Source organism: Juglans regia, chromosome 11 (assembly GCF_001411555.2).
Source record: "Juglans regia cultivar Chandler chromosome 11, Walnut 2.0, whole genome shotgun sequence".
In the NCBI taxonomy this organism is placed as follows: domain Eukaryota; kingdom Viridiplantae; phylum Streptophyta; class Magnoliopsida; order Fagales; family Juglandaceae; genus Juglans; species Juglans regia.
In genome coordinates, this window is record NC_049911.1 from 13,812,677 (window position 1) to 13,834,109 (window position 21,433).

Genomic DNA, 21,433 nt, shown 5'->3' on the forward strand with positions numbered 1-21,433 from the left:
CCTTTTTTGGGAACCAAGTTTAGGGTTCCAGCCAACACATGGGAGGGTTTTGGTTTAATTCTAATGGTTTGGAGTTTCATTAGAGTTGAAACTCTCTTTTGGTTGACCAAATAGTATTTTTGTTGGTCGGAATAGTGCTTGGCTTAGGTGGCATGATCACATGGTTTGATTTATCCTTCATTCCATCAAACTTAATTCTCCGTGTGGCAAGTGTTGTATTATTATCCCAATGAATAGCCAGGATTCTGCCATATGTCCAACCAAAAAATAATCTTAGTGATTCTAAGTAGATTTGGACATTCGACATGGCGGTTTGACAATTGTTTAAAGCCACGTGCACTATCCCAGGTGTTACTATTCACTCAAAAAATTACAAAATTTATTATTACACCATAAAATCCTAAATAATCACATGAGTCTAGTGGTGTAATTTGTATGGTGAAATTCGACTTCAAAGTACCATAATTAAATAAAAAGACACTCTTGATTACTATTCATTCAAAAAATGGGAAACATAACATTGTACCATATAATCTTAAATATTCACCCGAGGCTAAAAGTGCAAATTGCCAACTTGTACTCCTAAGTGCCTTAAATTAATATAAAGAAAACTCTGTCACTAGGGGTCTAAATTCAAACCAAAAAACCGGAAAACCGGAAAATCGGACAGGACTGAACCGGACCGGTTTTGAACCGGTCCGGTCCGGAACAGGTTTTTAAAACGTAAAAATCGGCCGGTTCTGGGATTCTTTGGACCGGACCGAACCAGACCGGACCGGTTGATTAAAAAAAATAAAAAATAATATTTTTATATATAAGTTTTATACTAAATATTTTATATATATTAAATATTAATATATATAAGTTTTATATATAATATATAATTATAAATTTTTATGTGAAATTTTATATATAACATATATATTCATAGATGAAATAATTTCTTATTATAATTTATAAATTATTATATAAAATTTTAATACTAAATCACTAAAAGTTTATAACTAATACTAATATATAACTTATAACTATACCAATAGTCTAATATTAATACTATTATATAGTCTAATATATTAATAAAAGTATAAAACAATTTTTTTTAAATCATTTTTTTTATAAACAAATTTTTAATGACAAATTGTGAAATTTACATTTTAAAAAAACCAGAAAATCGGACCGGATCGGACCGGAAACCGGTAAAACCGGAAGTACCGGTTTAGGAGGGTAACCGGTGCATAATCGGTTTTGAAAAATATAAAACCGGTACATACCGGTTCGGTCCTAGATTTTATCCAAAACCAGACCGGACCGGACCCGTTACACCCCTATCTGTCACCATAGTGGATTGGGATCCGATATGCTTACAAACTAAAACCTAACTTGTCACTTGATTCTTGAAATCTTTTCTAGATTTAATGATGTTCTCTAAGGTCTAAAGAAATTCATCCAGTCGTTACGTCCTCTCCTCGCTAAAAATGATTTTGTCCTTGAAATCTAAGCGCGTACATAATATAACTACTACCACACAAAAGGGGAATATAAGAGCACTCTCAACGACTTCTTTATCTTATAATTTAAAATGCATCACCAAGACTCACTTTTTTCTATTTTACATACTAACTTTTACAATACGTCATACATTAGTTTACCTATTTTTTTATATCATTTAAATATTATACTTTTTAATCTTTTTTGTTTATTTCAAATATTATATTTTCTACATATCATATATTTCAAATATTTCTCTATACATCATATAGTTTGATATTTGCAATATTTCTTTATGTATAATGTAATATTTTAAATTACTTAAAAAAAAATACCTGCTTTTATTATTAACAATATCTAAACTTCTGTTAACAATATCAAAACTTCTACATGCATAAAAGTCGAAGGGACTATAAACGGAGTGCTATAGAGTAGATGAGAGATAAGATAGTGAGGCCTGTGCAAAAGTGATAAAATGGTTAAAATAAAAATAAGATAAAAAAAAAAAGAACGAAATGAGAGAGAAATAATAATAAATTGTTTAGAGGAATGAACATTAACTACATGTAGAGGATTTACTGTAGCTGACTGTGAAATAGAAATAGAATAGATGATCCAATGGAAGGGACTTTTGGCCATTTTATATAAAGAAAAGTGTATTTTACAAGAGCCATTGGGAGTGCTCTAATACTCACCAAATCTATAGTCTATTGGGGGACATAGAGTCGCTAGGCGATACGGATGGAGGTACGTCGAACTCCACTAATACTGTATGCTACAGTAGATAGTACAACATGCGTCATTGAAATCATATATCATGTTGCCAAAATTCCTAGGGTCAATCTATTGGTCCACCTCCTCATCATTGCTATCGGGAATGTGCCCATTCATGAGTAGTTGTCCCCTATGAGTTGATGACATTGATGATCCTGATGTCTCTGGCTCAGGAATGATAGCACCCTCCTCGGCTGTGCAGCTAGACTCCTTCTTGTTGATGGCTACCTAGCACAAAAGCTATCTTTATCGGTCCATGTCAAAAGGTGGTGAGGGGGAAATCACTCCTCATGAGGAAGGGCCTTTGGCTCGTATCCCCTCCCGTTTCTATCAATATCCATGACGTGGGTGCAATGGTGCTCCCACTTCTCCATGGCCTGCCAATAGGCAGTGGTCTACCTATCCAGCTCCATGAGTCGTCTCCTACAACACTCCTCTATCATCTCCCTAACTCGTTGTGCGAAAAGTGGCGACTTCCTTGCGGTCTTCCCTTCATGTACCATTAAAGTTGCAAAAAATAGAGTCAATGACGGGAAACAATACTCACAACACAACTATACACATGGCGATAAGAGATCTGAGGTGAACATACTTTATTTGATATCCAAGAAATGAAGTACAATGACTGACTAGTTCAATGCAATCTCATACAAACTAGTGAATACAAAAATCGTTGAGCCATGTTTACAGACAAAACAAAACTATACTATGATCAAAACAGATGAGGGTACTAGGCTTTCATATCAACTTCTCTCTCCCAAGATGCTTTCTGAACACTGTAGTTCTGTCGTAGTACTTTGACTAGTGAAATTTTGCGGTTACGCAATTCCTTCTCTTTCCAATCAATGATTTGCACTATTTTTTCCTCACAAGTTAGATTGGGTTGCAATGGTATACTCTCAGGATCCACGATTGCTGGTGTTTTATCCCTAAAGCTCTTCTTTCGCGAGGACATGTGGAACACATTGTGAGTTCCATAGAACTCAGTTGGTAAACCTAAACGGTGCACAACTTCTCCCACTTTGTCCAAGATCTCGTAGGGTCCCACATATCTCAGACTTAACTTTCCCTTTATGCCAAATTGGGTTGCTCCTCTTATAGGAGACACTTTCACATAGACCCAATCTCCGACTTCAAAATCTAGATTCCTTCTTTTGTTGTCGGCATAACTCTTTTGCTGACAAGGCCTCGTTCATTTTCAGAGATGAGATGAATTGAGATTAAAGTTAAAAAGTTGAATAAAATATTGTTAGAATATATTTCTTAATATTACTTTTTTTTTTAGAATTTGAAAAAGTTGAATTGTTTATTTTATTTTCTGTGGGATTTGGGAAAATTGTAATGATGAAATGAGAAGTTTTCAAAGTTTTCAAAGTTTTGGATTTTAGTCTTGAAAGCAAACCAGGCTGTCATCTTCTTCCTTTCTTTGATCATTATGACTTGGTCCTTTATCTCCTGTAGGACTTCCAGTCCAATCATTTTATTTTCTCCAACTTCATCCTAATACAACGAGGACCTGCACTTTCTTCCAAATAGAGCTTCATAGGGTGTCATCTTAATGGTGGCCTAGAAGTTGTTGTTGTAAGCAGATTCTGCTAGAGATAGCTGTTTCTCCCAATTTCCTTCATGCCCCAGTACATAGGCCCTAAGCATTGCTTCTAGAGTCTTATCGTCCTCTTGGTCTATTCGTTCGACTTAGGATGATAGGCACTGTTGAATTTCATACTATTGCCCATCAAACTCTATAAACTCTGGCAAAACCATGGCGTGAAATAAGGTCTTTGTCCGACACAATTGTTCTTGGCACTTCGTGTAGTCTGACGATCTCTGACACATAAATCCTTGCCAATCTCTCTAAGGAATCTATATTCTTGATAGGTACAAAGCGAGTGCTTTTAGTCAACCGATCAACTATTACCTAGATAGTATTATTCTCAGCTGCAGTTCTTAGAAAACTCATTACAAAATCCATCGAGATATCTTTCCACTTCTATTCTGGGATCGACAGTGGCTGCAACACACCAATAGATTTATGATGTTCTACTGCTTTAACAAGCTTGTAGACAAAACACTTGTTAAAAAATTATGCCATATCCTTTTTCATTCCTGTAACACCCTGCCTATTTATCCTTATAGATTAAGTCTTAGATCAATTCTAGAATTTAGAAGACTAGCTCATTAGAGTAGTCCACGACCCTAAGAACTTTAGAAGGAATTAAATTAAGTATAGAATCTTGGTTAAGAGCATTGATCGATCGCCACACGATTATTGATCTTGAAACCATGCTTTAACCTAGATTTTTATTCTTATCATTTCTCGTCCTTTTTTCTAAAATCTCCTTGCAAGATTATTCATTTCTAAGTGAGTTCGTGAGTTGTGAGCTTTGAGTGGAAAGCTTCAAAGGCTACGGAATCTTTGTAAGTTTTTTTCTCTAGATCTTAATTTATATGTTAAGTTGTGTTTTTGAGTGTTAGCTTTAATTTTGGGTGATTATAGCATGAGACAAACATTTCAACAGTACAAAGTGGTGAAAAAAAAAAGTAAATTTTTACGACTAATTTCTTGGTCGTTAACTATGTCCTACAAAGAAGACGTGGTGCCATCTTGAAAGACAAAAATAAACTGTTTGAAGAAAATTACGTTTTGAAGTTTCAAATACATTGTCTGTCGGCCCCTGCTCATGTCTTCCAAGTTAAATTAGGACCAAAAGAAGGGAAAGAAAACCTATTCCCATTGCATTTCTCTCAGGTTTCGTTTCCGTAGACCAGCTATTGTATTGATTTGATACATGAACCTTGCATTGACGGAATTGCTTTGACCACTGAGTCAATAGAGAAAGATGAACCCACAATATCTTTCCCAGACCACTGACCAGTCAATAGAGAAAGATGAACACATATCTTTCCCAGTCAATAGAGAAATGTTGCTTTGACCACTGAATTTTAATTAATTAAAATTTAATTAAAAGATGGGTTATTTTAAACCACTTATCCCCAAATAACGTGACGCCTAAAATTTTTTTTTATACAATTAGGTTTTAAACTCAATATTTTTATTAAATAATATTATTTTTATAAATTATTTTATAAAAATATCTATTATTTAAACTAAGATTGGTAAAGAATTATAAAAAGAATAACATGTTAACGCCTTGTGTAGGAACCTAAACTCGTTAGATTTTTACATTCTACTTTAATAATAAGAGTTTTGTTACAAGTTAATAACTGTTCAAATCATACATTTTACATATTACGTGAAAGGTTTTTTTTATAAGTTGTGAATGTATTATTTTATAGAGTGTGACGTATAGATTGATTAATAATGACTGATGCGAAATTTTTTTTTAATAATAAAGAGGGACGAACGAGGCTCGAGTCTTGCCCCCCTATTTGATTCAAAGACTACACCTCCATTTTCAAAGCTCAATAGAAGTATCTTCCATCATGTCTTCAATTTTTGGGTCTTTCGACTCTTTCCTATCCTTCAAGTTGAGTTAGCCCATTTCTTTCTATAAATATCTTTGCATTGAGTGGCAAGACACGTTAACAACTCAATTAATTAGCCCTTCAAAGTTTTCCTCATAGCTTTTGATCTTCCCGCTTTACTCAACTCTAGGAGGAGTACTATGTCACTTTCCCGCTTGAGTTGTGTGTTTCCATTGCCTGTTTGTTTTATCCTGGCAATTGTTTCTATGTTGTGCTTTGCTTCGAGAGCCTATGCCTTCGTCGGGAATGAGACAGACATAATGGCCTTGCTTGAATTCAAGGCTAAAATACATGACCCACTCAATGTTTTGAGCTCATGGAATGACACCGTCCACTTTTGCAAATGGCGTGGCGTCACATGTGGTCGTCGACACCAGAGAATCACGGGATTGCGCTTGGTATCTCTACAACTGGAGGGTTCTATATCACCTTTCATTGGGAATTTAAGCTTTCTAAGGTCACTAGAGCTCTTCAACAATAGTTTCAATCTAATCCCTCCTCAAATAGGCCGTTTACGTAGATTGCAGCGCCTCAATTTGTTCAAGAATTCACTTGGTGGTAGAATTCCTATTAATATATCCAGTTGCTCTAACCTTGAATTTCTTAATCTCGGGGACAACCATCTAGTTGGGGAAATACCTGTTGCACTCTCCTCCTTGTCGAAACTTCAGTTTTTTTCTGTAGAATTTAACAACTTGACAGGAAGTATCCCTCCATTTCTTGGGAACTTTTCATCACTTGAGATCCTTTCAGCAATCTTAAATAATCTGGGTGGGATGATCCCTAATGCTCTAGGCCAACTTCGGAATCTTAGATATCTTGTAGTTGATAGAAATCAGTTTTCTGGTACCATCCCTTCTGCAATCTTCAATCTCTCTTCCATTACTCGTTTTGATGTCGGAAGTAATCAAATCCAGGGGAGCCTTCCATTGGATTTATTCAAAACACTTCCTAATCTAAAAGAGTTTAGCATTCAGACTAACAAATTTGTTGGGTCTATTCCTCCATCAATATCCAATGCTTCAAATCTGAAACACCTTGATCTGGCAGCAAACCAATTTGTTGGAAAAGTGCCTTCTTTTGAAAAGCTACAAAGGCTAGAATGGTTGAGCGTTTTCAACAACCACCTTGGAAGTGGGGGTGCTGATGATGACGACATGAGTTTTCTCTGCTCTTTGACCAATTCTACCAGGTTAGACTCCTTGTTTATACACCAAAACAGTTTTGGAGGGATCATACCGGAATGTATCGGTAACTTGTCATCCACTCTAACAAGGTTGGCAGTAAGGAGCAATACTATAGTTGGAAGAATTCCAAGTGGAATTGCCAATCTTGTCAACTTAGAGTCACTCTCCATGAGAAATAACCAATTGTCAGGTGACATTCCTGCTGATATTGGAAACCTTTCAAGGTTACTGGAAATGGATCTATCAAGCAATAATCTCTCAGGCAATATTCCACTCTCTTTTGGAAGCCTTTCAAGGATATACAAACTATATTTAAATGAAAATAGTCTTTCAGGTAGCATACCCTCAACTCTTGGCAACTGCAAATATTTATTTGCATTAACTCTTGCTAATAACAATCTCAGCGGCACCTTACCCCCAGAAGTCATTGGTCTTTCGTCTATATCATTCGGTATTGATTTGTCAGGAAACCATTTTTCTGGTCCCCTTCCAATGGAAGTTGGGAATCTAAAAAATAATGGTTTATTGGATATTTCAAACAACAGGTTATCAGGTGAAGTTCCTGCCACGCTTGGAAGCTGCACCAAGCTCGAGTTTCTATACATGGGGGACAACTTCTTCCAAGGGAAAATTCCTTATAGTTTTGCTTCTTTGAGAGGACTTGAGGATATAGATCTTTCTCGGAACAATTTCTCAGGGAAAATCCCAGACTTTTTTGCGGATTTCAAGTTGTTGCTGCTTTTAAATCTATCTTATAACAATTTTGAGGGGTTGGTGCCAACAAATGGCATTTTTAATGACTCAAGAGCAGCTATAATTATTGGTAACATTCATCTATGCGGGGGAATTCCTGAGATGCAGCTGCCTACATGCAAACTCAACGAGCCAGAGAAGAGAAAATCGAACTTCAACGCAAAATTAAAGGCACCTATAATTTGCGGAGTTCTAGGAGTAGTCTTTGTGTTTTCTTTATTATTTGTTTGGTGGTTAAGAAAGAAAAGAAAGCAACCAACTTCAAGTTCTTCGAGAAATTTGCTCCCGAATATGTCTTACCAAAGTCTCCTGAAAGCAACTGATGGTTTCTCCAATACTAATTTGCTTGGTACGGGGAGTTTTGGATCCGTATACAAAGGAAACTTGGATGAGGGTAGAATGACAATTGCCGTCAAGGTGCTCAATCTTCAACGCCGTGGGGCTTCCAAGAGCTTTCTTTCTGAGTGCGAGGCCTTGAGAAACATCAGACATCGAAATCTTGTAAAAGTGCTTACAGTTTGTTCAGGTATTGATTATCAAGGTAATGGATTTAAGGCACTTGTTTACGAGTTCATGGTGAATGGGAGCCTTGACGATTGGTTGCATCCAACTATGAGACATGACCTAGAACATCAAGAACACAGGTATTTGAATCTTTTTCAGAGATTGAATATTGCCATTGATGTCGCGAATGCATTGGAATATATCCATTATCATTGCCAAACAACAATCATTCATTGTGATCTCAAGCCGAGCAATGTTCTTCTCGACAACGAAATGATTGGACATGTGGGTGACTTTGGATTAGCAAAATTCTGTCTTGAGCCGAACCAAAACTCTTCTACCAATCAGTCTAGCTCTATTGGCATTAGAGGAACTATTGGCTATGCTGCTCCTGGTGAGGAAAAAAACATGTCTTCCTCCATTACATCAAATTCCATATAGCTTTATTAACTTATGTTTGAAGAGGATAGCACTTTTTTATTCACATTTTTTTTTAACACGAACATATAAATTAGCCAAATATTATTGCTTGGTATTATCTCTTGGAGTGTTTCACAGAAAAACTTATTTCTTTGAAACCCTTAACACATAGTTTGTTATATTTCCAATTGCAGAGTATGGAATGGGAAATGATGTGTCGACCTATGGTGATGTGTATAGTTATGGCATCCTTTTGTTAGAAATGTTCACTAGTAAGAGACCCACGGATCACATGTTTCAAGGCACTCTGAACTTGCATTCATTTGTCAAGACAGCTTTGCCTCAGCGAGTGGTAGAAATTGCAGATCCAACTATTGTTCAAGAAAGAGAAGGAGATCAGTCAACCATGAGCAATGTTGCCAGTAGTAGCCATACAAGACGAAACAAAATCCTTGAGTTGTTGACTTCGATATTTGAGATTGGAGTTGCTTGCTCTGTTGAACAACCAGAAGAACGGATGAGAATCAAAGACGTTGTAACTGAGTTAAATTTGGTCAGGAAAAAACTTCTTGAAGCTGAAACACATGAAAGTAATCGAACTGCAAATGGAACATAATGTCAACAGGTAATGAAAGAAACTATGACAAATGATATGTTTTTATTACTTGATTCTCCCATGATTATGACCTTGTTTTGAAGCTCTAAATGATGAATTATAACGGGTTTATGTCATGCCCTGCTAAACTTTTTACCGTCCGTTGTTTTTGTTGTTGCAGAAATGGGGAAAATGACCGTTGGCGTTACGAGCCATTCTTATCAACAAACTAAAAATCATATGGGAGAATCAAGAATTTGTGGCCTACCATGTTGAGAAAGAGCAAGAAGAGGACTCACGTTCAAATTGATGCTTATCATGTGCTTTGAATTTTGTATTGTTGCCTTTTATTGCACTTTGGACTTTGGGCTATTTTGTTTTGCTTTTGAATGTAAGGTTGTTTTAAAATTTTCTAAATTTGAAGACCGATTGTTTACGTTATATAATTATTATTTTATTTACTTAAATTATTATTTTTTAATTTTGAGTAACAATATATTTAAGTTGAGAAACAATAATTTAAGTATCAAATTAAATTATTAGTTAATATATAGTTAGTGTAATTGTGAAATATAAAAAAAAAATTAAGATATTATTATTAAAAGAATAATATTATATTATTATTTTGACTAATTCAATGGTTAATTCAATGTGTGGTCATGACTAAGGAAGTTTTAGATTTATGAAAGTATTTTTTATCAAATTTTAAAGATAAATTTGATGAAACCAAATGTCAATACTCCAAAATTGCTAAAACGAAGAATTTAAGAACTCTTACCACAAAATTTTTTTGAAAGTCATTCAAAATTAATTTCAAATTATGAACCCACAGCTACGGCGCCAAAGACTATAGTCTTGATTTATAATCAGCTTGTTTGATCCATGCACTTCTTCCAACAAGATTTTGAGTATTCAAAAATATTTAAATTAATACGCCACAGATTTTTATTAACTAAAGTATGATCATCCGCTGTACTTCTGGATCTACCTGACTTGTAATTATCCACTGCATGCAATTACTGGCCTATTGTTTATGATTTCACCTAATCACTAGCTATTTAAAATTTTCTTAAATCACTAGAAGAGATTGGATTTTTTGAAATTAAAAAAAAAATGTCTCAAAAAACTTAAATTTCATCCCAAATTATTTTTAGAGATAAAAAAAATGTCGTCTCTATTTTGTCTCGAAAAGCCTGTCTCAAAAGGTTTTGTTAGACAAAGTTTTCGTCCAAAAAAATCATTTTTAAGAAAGAAATTGGGCAGAACCAGTCGAAATTATTTGAACAAGATTTGTTTTCTAGACGAACCAATTTCGTCTTAATAAGTTGTTCGAATGGAATAATGTTCAATTCGAACTGACACTTACCGTTCAAACTAAAAGAAATTTTCATTCGAATAAATGACCATATTTGAACCTGTTCGAACGGACGGAGTGTTCGAATATATTTTATGCGTTCGGACAAATAAATTTTTCAAATAACTTTTGTTCGAACATAAATTATGTTCGTTCGAACCAACTATTTATTTTATAAATTCTTTCCGTTCGAACAAGGTTTAGCATATAAATGTTGTTCGAACAAATGTTTTATTGTTCGAACGGACGTACAGACTGTATTTCTCAGTTGTCGTTCGAATGCGTTAATTTTGGTTCGAATGGGTCTGTTCTTGTTTGAATGGATTTATAAATGGTAATTAACCATTCAAACAGATTATTTACCATTCGAACAGTATTAATCATACAGAACAAAACTTAACTAAAAATCTCATACTAATTTTACACAAATTTTAATTCAAATATCACAATTGTTCAAATATTTTGAAACATCATAATAGAAAGTCATTTAAAGAAAAAAAAAATTTTAAGATTGTGGTGGTGGCATAGAGTTTTGGGACATCAAGATTGACTGGAATTGTTCAAATATTTTTTGATTATTCAACTGCAGCCTCTCTTCTAATCTCGCCTTAAGATCTATTGCTTGATTTAATCGGGTCAACAACTATTTTTCATTGGACATCAATCGTTCTATCTCAAGTGTTGCTTCCTCCAATTCCTTAGTCTTGTTGTCATTCGATCTGGCTCGAGAAGAGGATGATGATGGCTTCACGCAACGTCTTAAGCCCCTCAAATATCCAGAACGTGATCCAAGAACTTGAGAAAAGATCTGAGCATCATCAATAGATGATTCATCAGATGGATCCGCATCAGTTTCCTTAAGAGAAATCATCTTGTCTTAAAACATTAAAGTTAGTATAAGTAACAAAAATATTATTAGACAATGGAATTAAAGAAATTTAAACTTACATAATTTGCTTCTGCTCCGGGATTGGTTCAAACACCATCACAATTTTTATGTGTTTTAGCATACAATTGGGTCAAATCATAGTCAGCAAGACTTTCTTCTTTCTGCAAAAGGAAAATCTATATTAGAACTTAAATCAGAAAATTGTATTATATGTTAATATTTAACGGGGACTAGAATAACTTACCATTTTGCTAGACAAACGATGAAAAGATCGAGAACCCGCATGATGATGTATTGTTAAATTTGATCAATTTGCTTTGTTCACAGTATTCCGTTACTAAAAAAAATATTATGTATATATGTTTAATATATTTATCATATACTATTAAAAAAAAATAGCAGCGAAATTACCTAATAAGCAGGATCTTCAAACATATCACAAACATTCTCTCATTCGTTTGATAGCATTGCATGTAATGGATTTTAGCGCGCCTCTGTTGTAGTACTGAACTTCTGATAGTGTGCATGACATCGATCTTTATACCTTCGGAATGCATTCGACATCAGCTCTTTAACCGTTTGTCGATCCTCATGTCGGCCAAAATTTAGTTCAAACTCGTCCTTTAAAAAATTATAAGCAATTAGTATAAATACATAGTAATTTTAAATTAACATGTTATACTTAGTTTCTTGGGATGTAGTTTATTACTAGACAACAATTTTTGATGTGGTCTTTTACCTCTTGGGAAACTTTAGCCTAGGAGGATGTAGTCATCGGTATATACGTGCGATTAAGCGTACCAATATAAGCAGCAAGCTACACTGTCGAATTTTTGGAGCCGCCAGTGTGATCATTAGGAATATAAACTTTAATTTTATCCAATTTCTTTACTTTCTCTTTGCAGACACCCCTCGTAGTGCCTCGACCTCGGCACTGGCTTACAACAGTTATATTTACAATAATTAAAACACATATTTCAATTAAATTATTTTTATTTTATAGAAATATATTATTTAAATCAGCATTAAATAGGGTATTTAATTTGATAAAATACCTTGTTCTCGGTCTAGTAATGTTGACCTACTATTGATGACAGGTGAACCACACGGGAAGTCGATAATAGATTGGGATGGCGCACGTGTTGCTTTGCATTTGTGAGGCATATCTGTTTGAAATTGTAATAAATTATTATTCAAGCGAACGTTACGGATATTTATAAAAATGATACTTGTACAAATATCTGTTTGAAATTCATTCAGTATCAATTTTGTTGGACCAGTCACCCTCATCCTCATTAGACACTTCAGTTGATTCATGTTCTTCCGACATTACACCCTCAATTACTTCACTTCGAGCTGAACATCTTCTCTACGTAATGAGACCATGTCATATTGGCTTAGATCAACAAATAGATTAATGCCTGATTCGTTTTCTTGATGGGCTTCTTCATTTGTTGAACTATCAACTTTTTCATGTGGTTCGTCTGCCTCTGGAATGTAATCATATACATTTTTTGGTGCAAACTTCTCCACTATCCGTCATGGGTTCCCGTACTCTGGATCATCTAAACAAAAAATTCGATTTCCTTGGCAAACAAGAACAAAATGATTGTCCTCATACCATGTGCGAGATGTATTGACACTCAGAAAATATTCATCGTTACGCACTCCCAACCTAGGATTTGAGACATCCCACCAATTACATTTAAACAACTAGACCATATATCTCCCACATACGTTAACACTACGCTATCTTATACAATTCCGTAGAAGTCAATGTTATCATCTCCATGGCTTCCTTCGACTACGGCCTCACAATTTTGAGTTTTCATATATCGTTCTCTGTCAGCTATGTGAAATTTATATCCACGCACCAAATATCCTAAGTATTGGATGGTCCGCCTAGACGAACCACATGACAGAACACAAGTTCTGGTGAGATTTCTTCTGAATTTTCACTATATTTCAATAGAACCTACATCAATAAATATTATTATAGTTATATTAATGTTAGATAGAAAAAAAGTGGAGTTTAGTGGTATAAAGTTCATATTATAAGGTGAGGCTTTAAAGTAATACCGTATGTTCAAACCACGAGGCGAATTCCTCTTCGTGCATCTTTTCTACATCAATTACACTATTCGTGCGAAGTAGTTGTATATGTTCGCTGCGCATCTTAATGTGAGGTATTAGTTTTTATCAAATTATACTATATTATTATACATGAACTTAAAGATGTTATTCATTTAGAGGATCATCACTAACCTCAAGTAATGGTCAATCTCTGCTCAATTATTCAAGACATATCGTCGAGCTCTTTCAAACTCTCGTCCACATAGGTCATAGCCCCCTTGTGCACCTATGGGATGTACGGTTTGGAAAAACATGATAAATGTCTATAGACTCTCATTTGTTCATCATCATAATTTCGATCTGGTCTCGTAAATCTAGTATCAACCCCACAAAAATACATTGAACAAAAGGTATGCCACTCATTATCAATGTATGACTCTATAATTGGACCTTCCGGACGAGCTTTATTCCCCACAGATCGCTTAAGTTTTTTCAAAAATAGTTCAATAGGATATATCCATCTATATTGAATCGGGCCAGCAATTAAAGCCTCACGAGGTAGCTGCACAACCAAATGAACCATTACATCAAAGAATGAAGGAGGGTACAAACTCCAATGCTTGTCATTTTCTCTTTTGAACTCTTGCATCTTTACCAAATCTATTTTCTAAAACATCCCCAACTGCACGATAATATCATTCCCAGACAACTCTAGCGGTGATGACCTGCTTTCAACCCTTCCATCAAATATCGTTCTATTTGAGCGCCATTTATAATCATGTGGTAAATATCGACGGTGTCCCATGAAACATAATTTCCTACCATTTTCAACTACTAAGACTGTGTATCTTTATTGTAAACAGGACAAGCCATTTTACCATTTGTGCTCCACCAAGACAAGTTTCTATATGCTAGGAGATCATTTATTGTCTACATCAGTGCAACATGCATCTTGAACTCTCGCGATAATGCCACATCATATATACTGACACCCTGATCCCACAACTCTTTTAACTTTGCAATCAGTGGTTACAGATATACATCTAATTCAGTCCCTGGTCACCTTGGCCCTAGTATCAGTAGAGTCATCATAAAATATGGATCTTTCATACACTTTCAAGGTGGCAAGCTATAGGGTTAATATGACAAGTCAAGTGTTACGAGAAGTGCTCATGTTGCCAAATGGATTAAAACCATTCCTCGTTAAACCAAGACATACATTGTGAGGTTCTTCGACAAACCATGGATACTCGACGTCAAATTTCTTCCATTGTAAGGAATCATCAGAATGCAAGAGGAAGTTTTCATTTTGGACTCTTTCTGTGTGATGCCAAGACATATCTTTCGTAGTCAATCAGGATGTAAACAATCTTTAAAGTCGAGGAATCAACGAAAAATGTCTTAACACTTTTTGGGATATATTACGCTTATCGGGTGTCCATCTTGACTCATGACACACTGGACATGAATCAAATTCTGCATATTGCTGCCAGAAGAGAACACAATCATTTTTACAAGCGTGGATGATATTATAATCAAATCCTAGCCCTCGCTTCAATTGCTTCACTTCATAAAAATTATGAGGTACTACATTATCCTGAGGGATAATCTCTTTAAATAATTATAGCAACACGTCGATGGCTTTTGCAAAAATACGACAAATAGACTTAATATGGAGCAGCCTCACTCTGAAAGACAACTTGCTATGACGGGTGCACCTCTTGTACAACTCTTGTTTTGCATCCTGCCACAGTCTTCCAAAGTTTCCATGGCCCTCAAATGATTATGTAGATGTTCATTCTCCATCTCTCATCCCAAATATTTCTACACCCAGAACGCCTAACATCTCAGTCATATCCTTTCCATTATCATCACTGTCATCAAAAGAATCCACATTTATGTCGTCCATGTCGATGTCGTTATCTTCCTCCATTTGATTGGACTAGGTGCTAAATCTAACTCCTTTAGAAAATGGTTCGCAATGTAAGACCCAATGTGAGTATTGAAGATCAATTCCATTTACAAATAAATGCTTCTCCACTATTACCAAATTATAAGAACTAAGATTTTTACACTTCTTGCATGGACATCTTATAAATTCTCGACTGTCAACACTCATGCGAGCAAACTCTATAAAAAATTGCACCATTTGTGCATACTCCTTATAGTCTTGCCAAAGTCTATCTCCCAACAGCATCCAACTCTTCTCTATTGTATTTCAGTTAATCGTCAGCTGTCTATCAAAAAAACCTAATTCATGGGATAAACATTTACAAGAGTATTTTCATATTTACTGCTTCTATTTTGATAAGTTAATTGGTCATATCCCATTCGAGAGACTATCATCTATATCGCATATATACTCAGTTTAAACTCTAATGTTAGTAAAAATTTCTGTAGCATTTCCCTACAATTCTCCAAGTATGCTAGTTACGATAAATCGTCGACTCTATTCATGGGTTGAGAAATTTATGGACCACATACCTGAAGAATGTAAGGAAACACTGACTCACAATTTTAATTGACCAACAGAAGAGTTTAAATTGAATATATTTGCCATATAAATAATAGAATCCCAAACTTTTCACTTTGGATAATTCAAGAGTTGTACCCAAACATTCTTTAAGAGAATATTTGGCCACAACTCTCGAACAGGTCTAAGGTTCAATTGCATATAAAAATAACTCTAAAATCCATCTAGCTCCTAACTAATAAACCATTCTACTAGTAAACCAACTCCTACAATTATTACATTTGAAATCAAATCACATTCCAAATCACCAATATTATTCTTATTTTATAAGTACAAATTTTTATTGAAGTATTTTTTTTTTTATCAAAGAGCCGGTAGCCACACACATAGCGGCCACGTCCCAAGTTTATTAATAATCTCTCACTTGTGGTGGAGGAATACTGTGGTTACAATCAAGGCATCTGAGAGATTACAAACATGCAATCCTCCAAATACAAACCAACAAACATAAAGCAAATAAACAAACTAAACAGGCCTATAAAAAAGAACAATACTAAACAAGCCTATATGGTAAAACCAAAGAAGTTCAAATAACAAAATTAACGACATCTTAAGGAGGGACAACCAAATAAATCCAAACAAAACAAGCCTCTAAGGGCCCGAGGCAGTATAGAACTATTTGTGTAGACCAAATCGACACCATTGGCGCCATCCTTTGCCAACCAATCCGCCACCTTATTCCCTTTGCGTAACACATGTTGAAGTCGACAATTATTGAAGTATTAATAATTCTTATATTTAGTATATTTTAAGTTTTAATTTAAATTTAAGTATCATGTATTTTTTTAATTCTTATGTTTATTATCTTTTAAATAATAATTATAATTTAATTTCACTAAATTTTTATTATACATTATAGTTTTAATTTAAGTGGGAGATCATTCATATGTTTCTTCTTTTTTAAGTATTAATTATAATTTATCTCTACTTATTTTTTAATTATACCATATAGCTTTTAACCTAATTATCTTTTAAGTATTAATTCTAATTTAAATAGTAATAAATCTTATGTTTCTTATTTTTTAAGTATTAATTATAATTTAAATTTATTTATTTCTTAATTATACGTTATAGCTTTTAACCTAATTGTCTTTTAAGTATTAATTCTAATTTAAGGTTTAATAAATCTTATGTTTCTTATTTTTTAAGTATTAATTATAATTTAAATTTATTTATTTTTTAATTATACTTTATAGTTTTTAATAAATTATCTTTTAAGTATTAAATTTGAGTTTAAGTATTACAACATAGGAGTACAACCGTTCGAATACTTCAAATTCTGTTCAAATAGGATAACGCGTTCGCGGGAAATCATTGTGTTTGAATGGTTGCAATCTAGATTCCAAACACGAAACAGAGACAAAACACAATCTCAGAGAATACATTCATGAGATAAATACAATCTCATAAGATGCATATTTCACAAACATTGTAAAAATGCAAATATATTTTCATATTTGTTCAAAAACACAAATATATTTTCACATCCAAATACAAATATATTTACATGTTTCTCACATCCAAATACAAATATATCATTCTAACTTTAATCTTTTATTCAGAAGCAGAAAGGAAAAGAACTAATTAAATTGAAGAGAACATAAATTTGAGTTTTTTAATAAAAAAATTCTATGGAAATAGAATATCAAAGTAAAAAAACTTAGCAAATTGAAGAGAAAGAAATAGTTGATGTCAGCACGGTCTCTCCCTTTCTCACGCTCACGATCTTTTTCACGCTCTCTGTATCTCAAAAACAAAATTTTCCAAATGTCCAGCTTGTTTGTGCTTTTGGACATCTGATTTCTTATTTTCTCGTTTAAACGGAATTTACTAACCATTCGAACTCGAAAATAGAGAAGCGAGAAACATTTCCCACCTGGATCAATTCAGCTCACACAGGTTCAAACGTCAATTATATACGTTCAAACTGATAATTGAAAGTGTAATATGGCGCAAATTGATCCTGCCACAGCTTATCAATGGCGCCAACATATTTTATAAGTTCGGACGTTGTAAATTTCCATTCGCACGTAATTAAGCCGTTCGAACAGTAATAACAGGCAGTTCGAACGTACAGTATATATATTTATATAATTATATTATATATCTAATTTTATAACTATATATATATATATATAAGTATAGGTATATATAAGTATGATATTTATGTTAAGAATATATATAAGTCTAAATATATAGTAGAATATAAGGATATTGTAGTGTATTATAAGTATATTATATAAGAGTATATGATATAAGTATACTATATAGTATTAGCATAAGTATATACTATATTATATGATAGTTATAAATATATAAGTAGTTTATAAGTATTAGTATAAATATAAGTATATAATAATTAAGTATAAGTATTATATAAGTAGTATAACTATATATATAAGTAGTATTAGTATATATACTATGTTATATAACAAATATAATAATAACTAACGCAATATTTTTTTTTTGTTTGAATGGTAATCGTAAGACGTTCGAACGGATAAAATATTTATGGAAACCGTTCGGACGGCATAACTATCTTGATGAGATACTGTGATGCCTGATGTGATCAATGGCCCCGCTGATCATGAGGTTCGTCAGTTGGTTGTGGGTCCAGATGCTCCTTCCTATGATGGGAGCAAAAGCATCAAACAAGTGTACTTATCTAGTTTTTTCAAGATCACGAACATTATAATGGTCAACAACATCGACCCATGATTGCACAAGACTGAGGTGAGCATGGACCGGACACGATTTATGTTACGGGTCGCTCGTGGGGTGCCTAGCGAGATATATATTCGCTAGGATAATTTCAGAGGCCACCTATAAAACGACATGTAGAGTTTTATTTTATTCAATATACTTGATTACTCCTTTTGATATATATATATATATATATAATAATTTTACTTATAAAAAAGGTTTTATGACAGATATATTGTCGTTTGGAGTCCTGCTCACACGATTTGTTTTAGCAAAATGAGTTAGGACAGATGCATTTGAGCATGTTCGGGAGCTGATTGGACTGATGAACTCAACGACCTTGTCTCGTAGCACTGGACACTTCAGATTTTGTATTCGTGCACCCATTACAGAGGCGGTCGACACTCAGGGAGGTGCACAGGGCATGTCTGGTGAGGCATCTACACAGGGTGCATCATTTAGTGTTACTCGTGAGGAGATTGCAGATATCGTGTGTGCAGAAATGCACACACAGACATTAGAGATCATTAATGTAGTCTGGGTTGCCCTTGTAGAGATTGAGTTGAAGCTCATGTCTCGAGTGACTGATATTGAGACACGTCTTGCTGGAGTCGAGGCAGTGCTACACGATCTGGCCCAGTAGTGTATATATTTAATTTGCATTAAATGAGCTTTTTTGCATGGACAATCATGACTATTTGTATTTTGTATCTTTAATTTAAATATTCAAATAGTCATAAATTATATTCCCGCCAAACATTATATTTTTGGGATGCAATTAATGTATGGTTTTTATTTTTAATGTTTGCTAGCTTGGTTATTGTTAATTATATTTTTTTTTTACTTAACGTTTACGATAATATAAAAAATGACACTATCAGTAATAATTATTTAACTAAAAATCTTATTTAACATAAAATAAATCACTAAAATACTTTTACATTAATTACATCAAATTACTTTATGAATTCATAAATATTTTATATTCCGTTCAAACAAGGTTTAAAAAAATCCCCGCCAATTTTAATTTAATTTCCCACCAAATGATTCATTCGAAGGCATAAATGTTGTGTTCGAACGCAATATGTGTAGTTCGAACAATCTTGCAACCTTCCTACCAAATTGTCCCACCAAATCTTTCCAGTTCAAACAAACCAATTGAGGTTCAAACAGATTTGAACTTTCTCCAGCAAAATAAATTACTTCCCCGCCAAGATTACTTTTCGAACAAATTATAAACCATTCGAACAAACATTAATTCTATGTTCAAGTGGATTTTTTGTCATTCGAACGAGTTTGACTTTTTGAGACGACCTAATTTGTCATAGAAGATATAGTTCGAACGGATATTTAGCCATTCGAACGATTTTATAAAGTTATCTGTTTTTTGAGATGTCTCCAATAATTACTTTTAGGGATGACATTTAGTTCGTCCCTAAATAATTTTGTCCCTAAAACTAAAATTTGTTGTTGTGTGTAGCCAGTAGAGGTAAGAGTTGATGTTGATAATAATCTTAATACATTAGCCCTTCTGTTGCATGGTTAAGATTGAGACTACTTTTGGTCTTGAAATGTCACACCCCGTACTGGGGGTGAACCTTTTTAACCATATTTAAGAAAAATTGTATGAAAATCCTCAAATAAAATATCATGGTCATCTCAAAAAACTAATAATTTAAACACTGGTAATTATTCTATTAAATCAGGCAAATACTTTGATATCACCTCGCACTATCTTACATTATAATAGATTGAGTTTTTATGTCGGTTTAGAATCTGTGATGGTCACTAAACCGACACCAAAGATAACCTTTAGCAATTGTTTTTTAAACTATGTCTAAAGTTGGAAGATAATTTGAACTACGTTTGCATGGTTAATGATATACGTTCGAAGGTCAATAATACACTGTCATTTTGTAATTAAATACGTTTGAATGTGTTTCATTAAGGCTCCATACGAAAACACATCTTACGAAAACACATCCTACGTGAGCTGCATGGGGAAGGCTACAAGGTCATGTGGGATGGGATAAAGCCATAGCCCTAACTACTGAAGTTACTTTTGGCCTTAATTAAAACATGATGTGGGTAAGTTTGTGCAAAGATGATTTGTATGTTAGGTAGGGAAGGGTCAATCGTAGAACACGAGGCTGTAGACCCTATTACCATTGCCTGAGAATATCTAGGAAGATTTGAGCATGGACTTTGTGCTTGGACTACTACGAACTCAACGTGATACAAATTTTATCTTCGTAGTTGTTGATCGATTTTCTAAAACGGCGCATTTCATTTCTTGTCAGAAGACATCGGATGCCTCAAATGTGGCTCATCTTTTTTTTAAAGTGGTTGTTAGTCTACATGGTGTTCCCAAGTCCCTTACCTCTCTAACTGTGATACCAAATTTCTCAACCACTTCTAGATCACTCTATGGAAGAAGTTTGGGACCTCTCTCGAGTAGAATAACACTTTCCATCCACAAACTGATGAGCTGATGGACAAATCGAGGTGACCAACCGAACATTAGGCAATATGATTTGGTGCATTTCACGTGTTAAACCAAAGCAATAGAATTTAAACCTTCTACAAGTGAAGTTTGCCTTTAACAACATGTGTAATCATTCAATAAGAAAGAAAAGGTTTGAAATCGTCTACACCCAACCTCCCATGTACGCCC

General features: G+C 34.0%; 1 protein-coding gene across 1 annotated transcript; it reads left to right on the forward strand.

The window, feature by feature from the left end:
• The first annotated feature begins 6,008 nt into the window (after positions 1 to 6,008).
• LOC109000321 (probable LRR receptor-like serine/threonine-protein kinase At3g47570) lies at positions 6,009 to 9,569 on the forward strand. Its single transcript, XM_035695843.1, has 3 exons — positions 6,009 to 8,586; positions 8,807 to 9,237; positions 9,389 to 9,569. Exons 1-2 carry the CDS (start codon positions 6,009 to 6,011, stop codon positions 9,226 to 9,228), a joined length of 3,000 nt encoding a protein of 999 aa, XP_035551736.1. The 3' UTR covers positions 9,229 to 9,237; positions 9,389 to 9,569.
• The last annotated feature ends 11,864 nt before the right edge of the window (positions 9,570 to 21,433 follow it).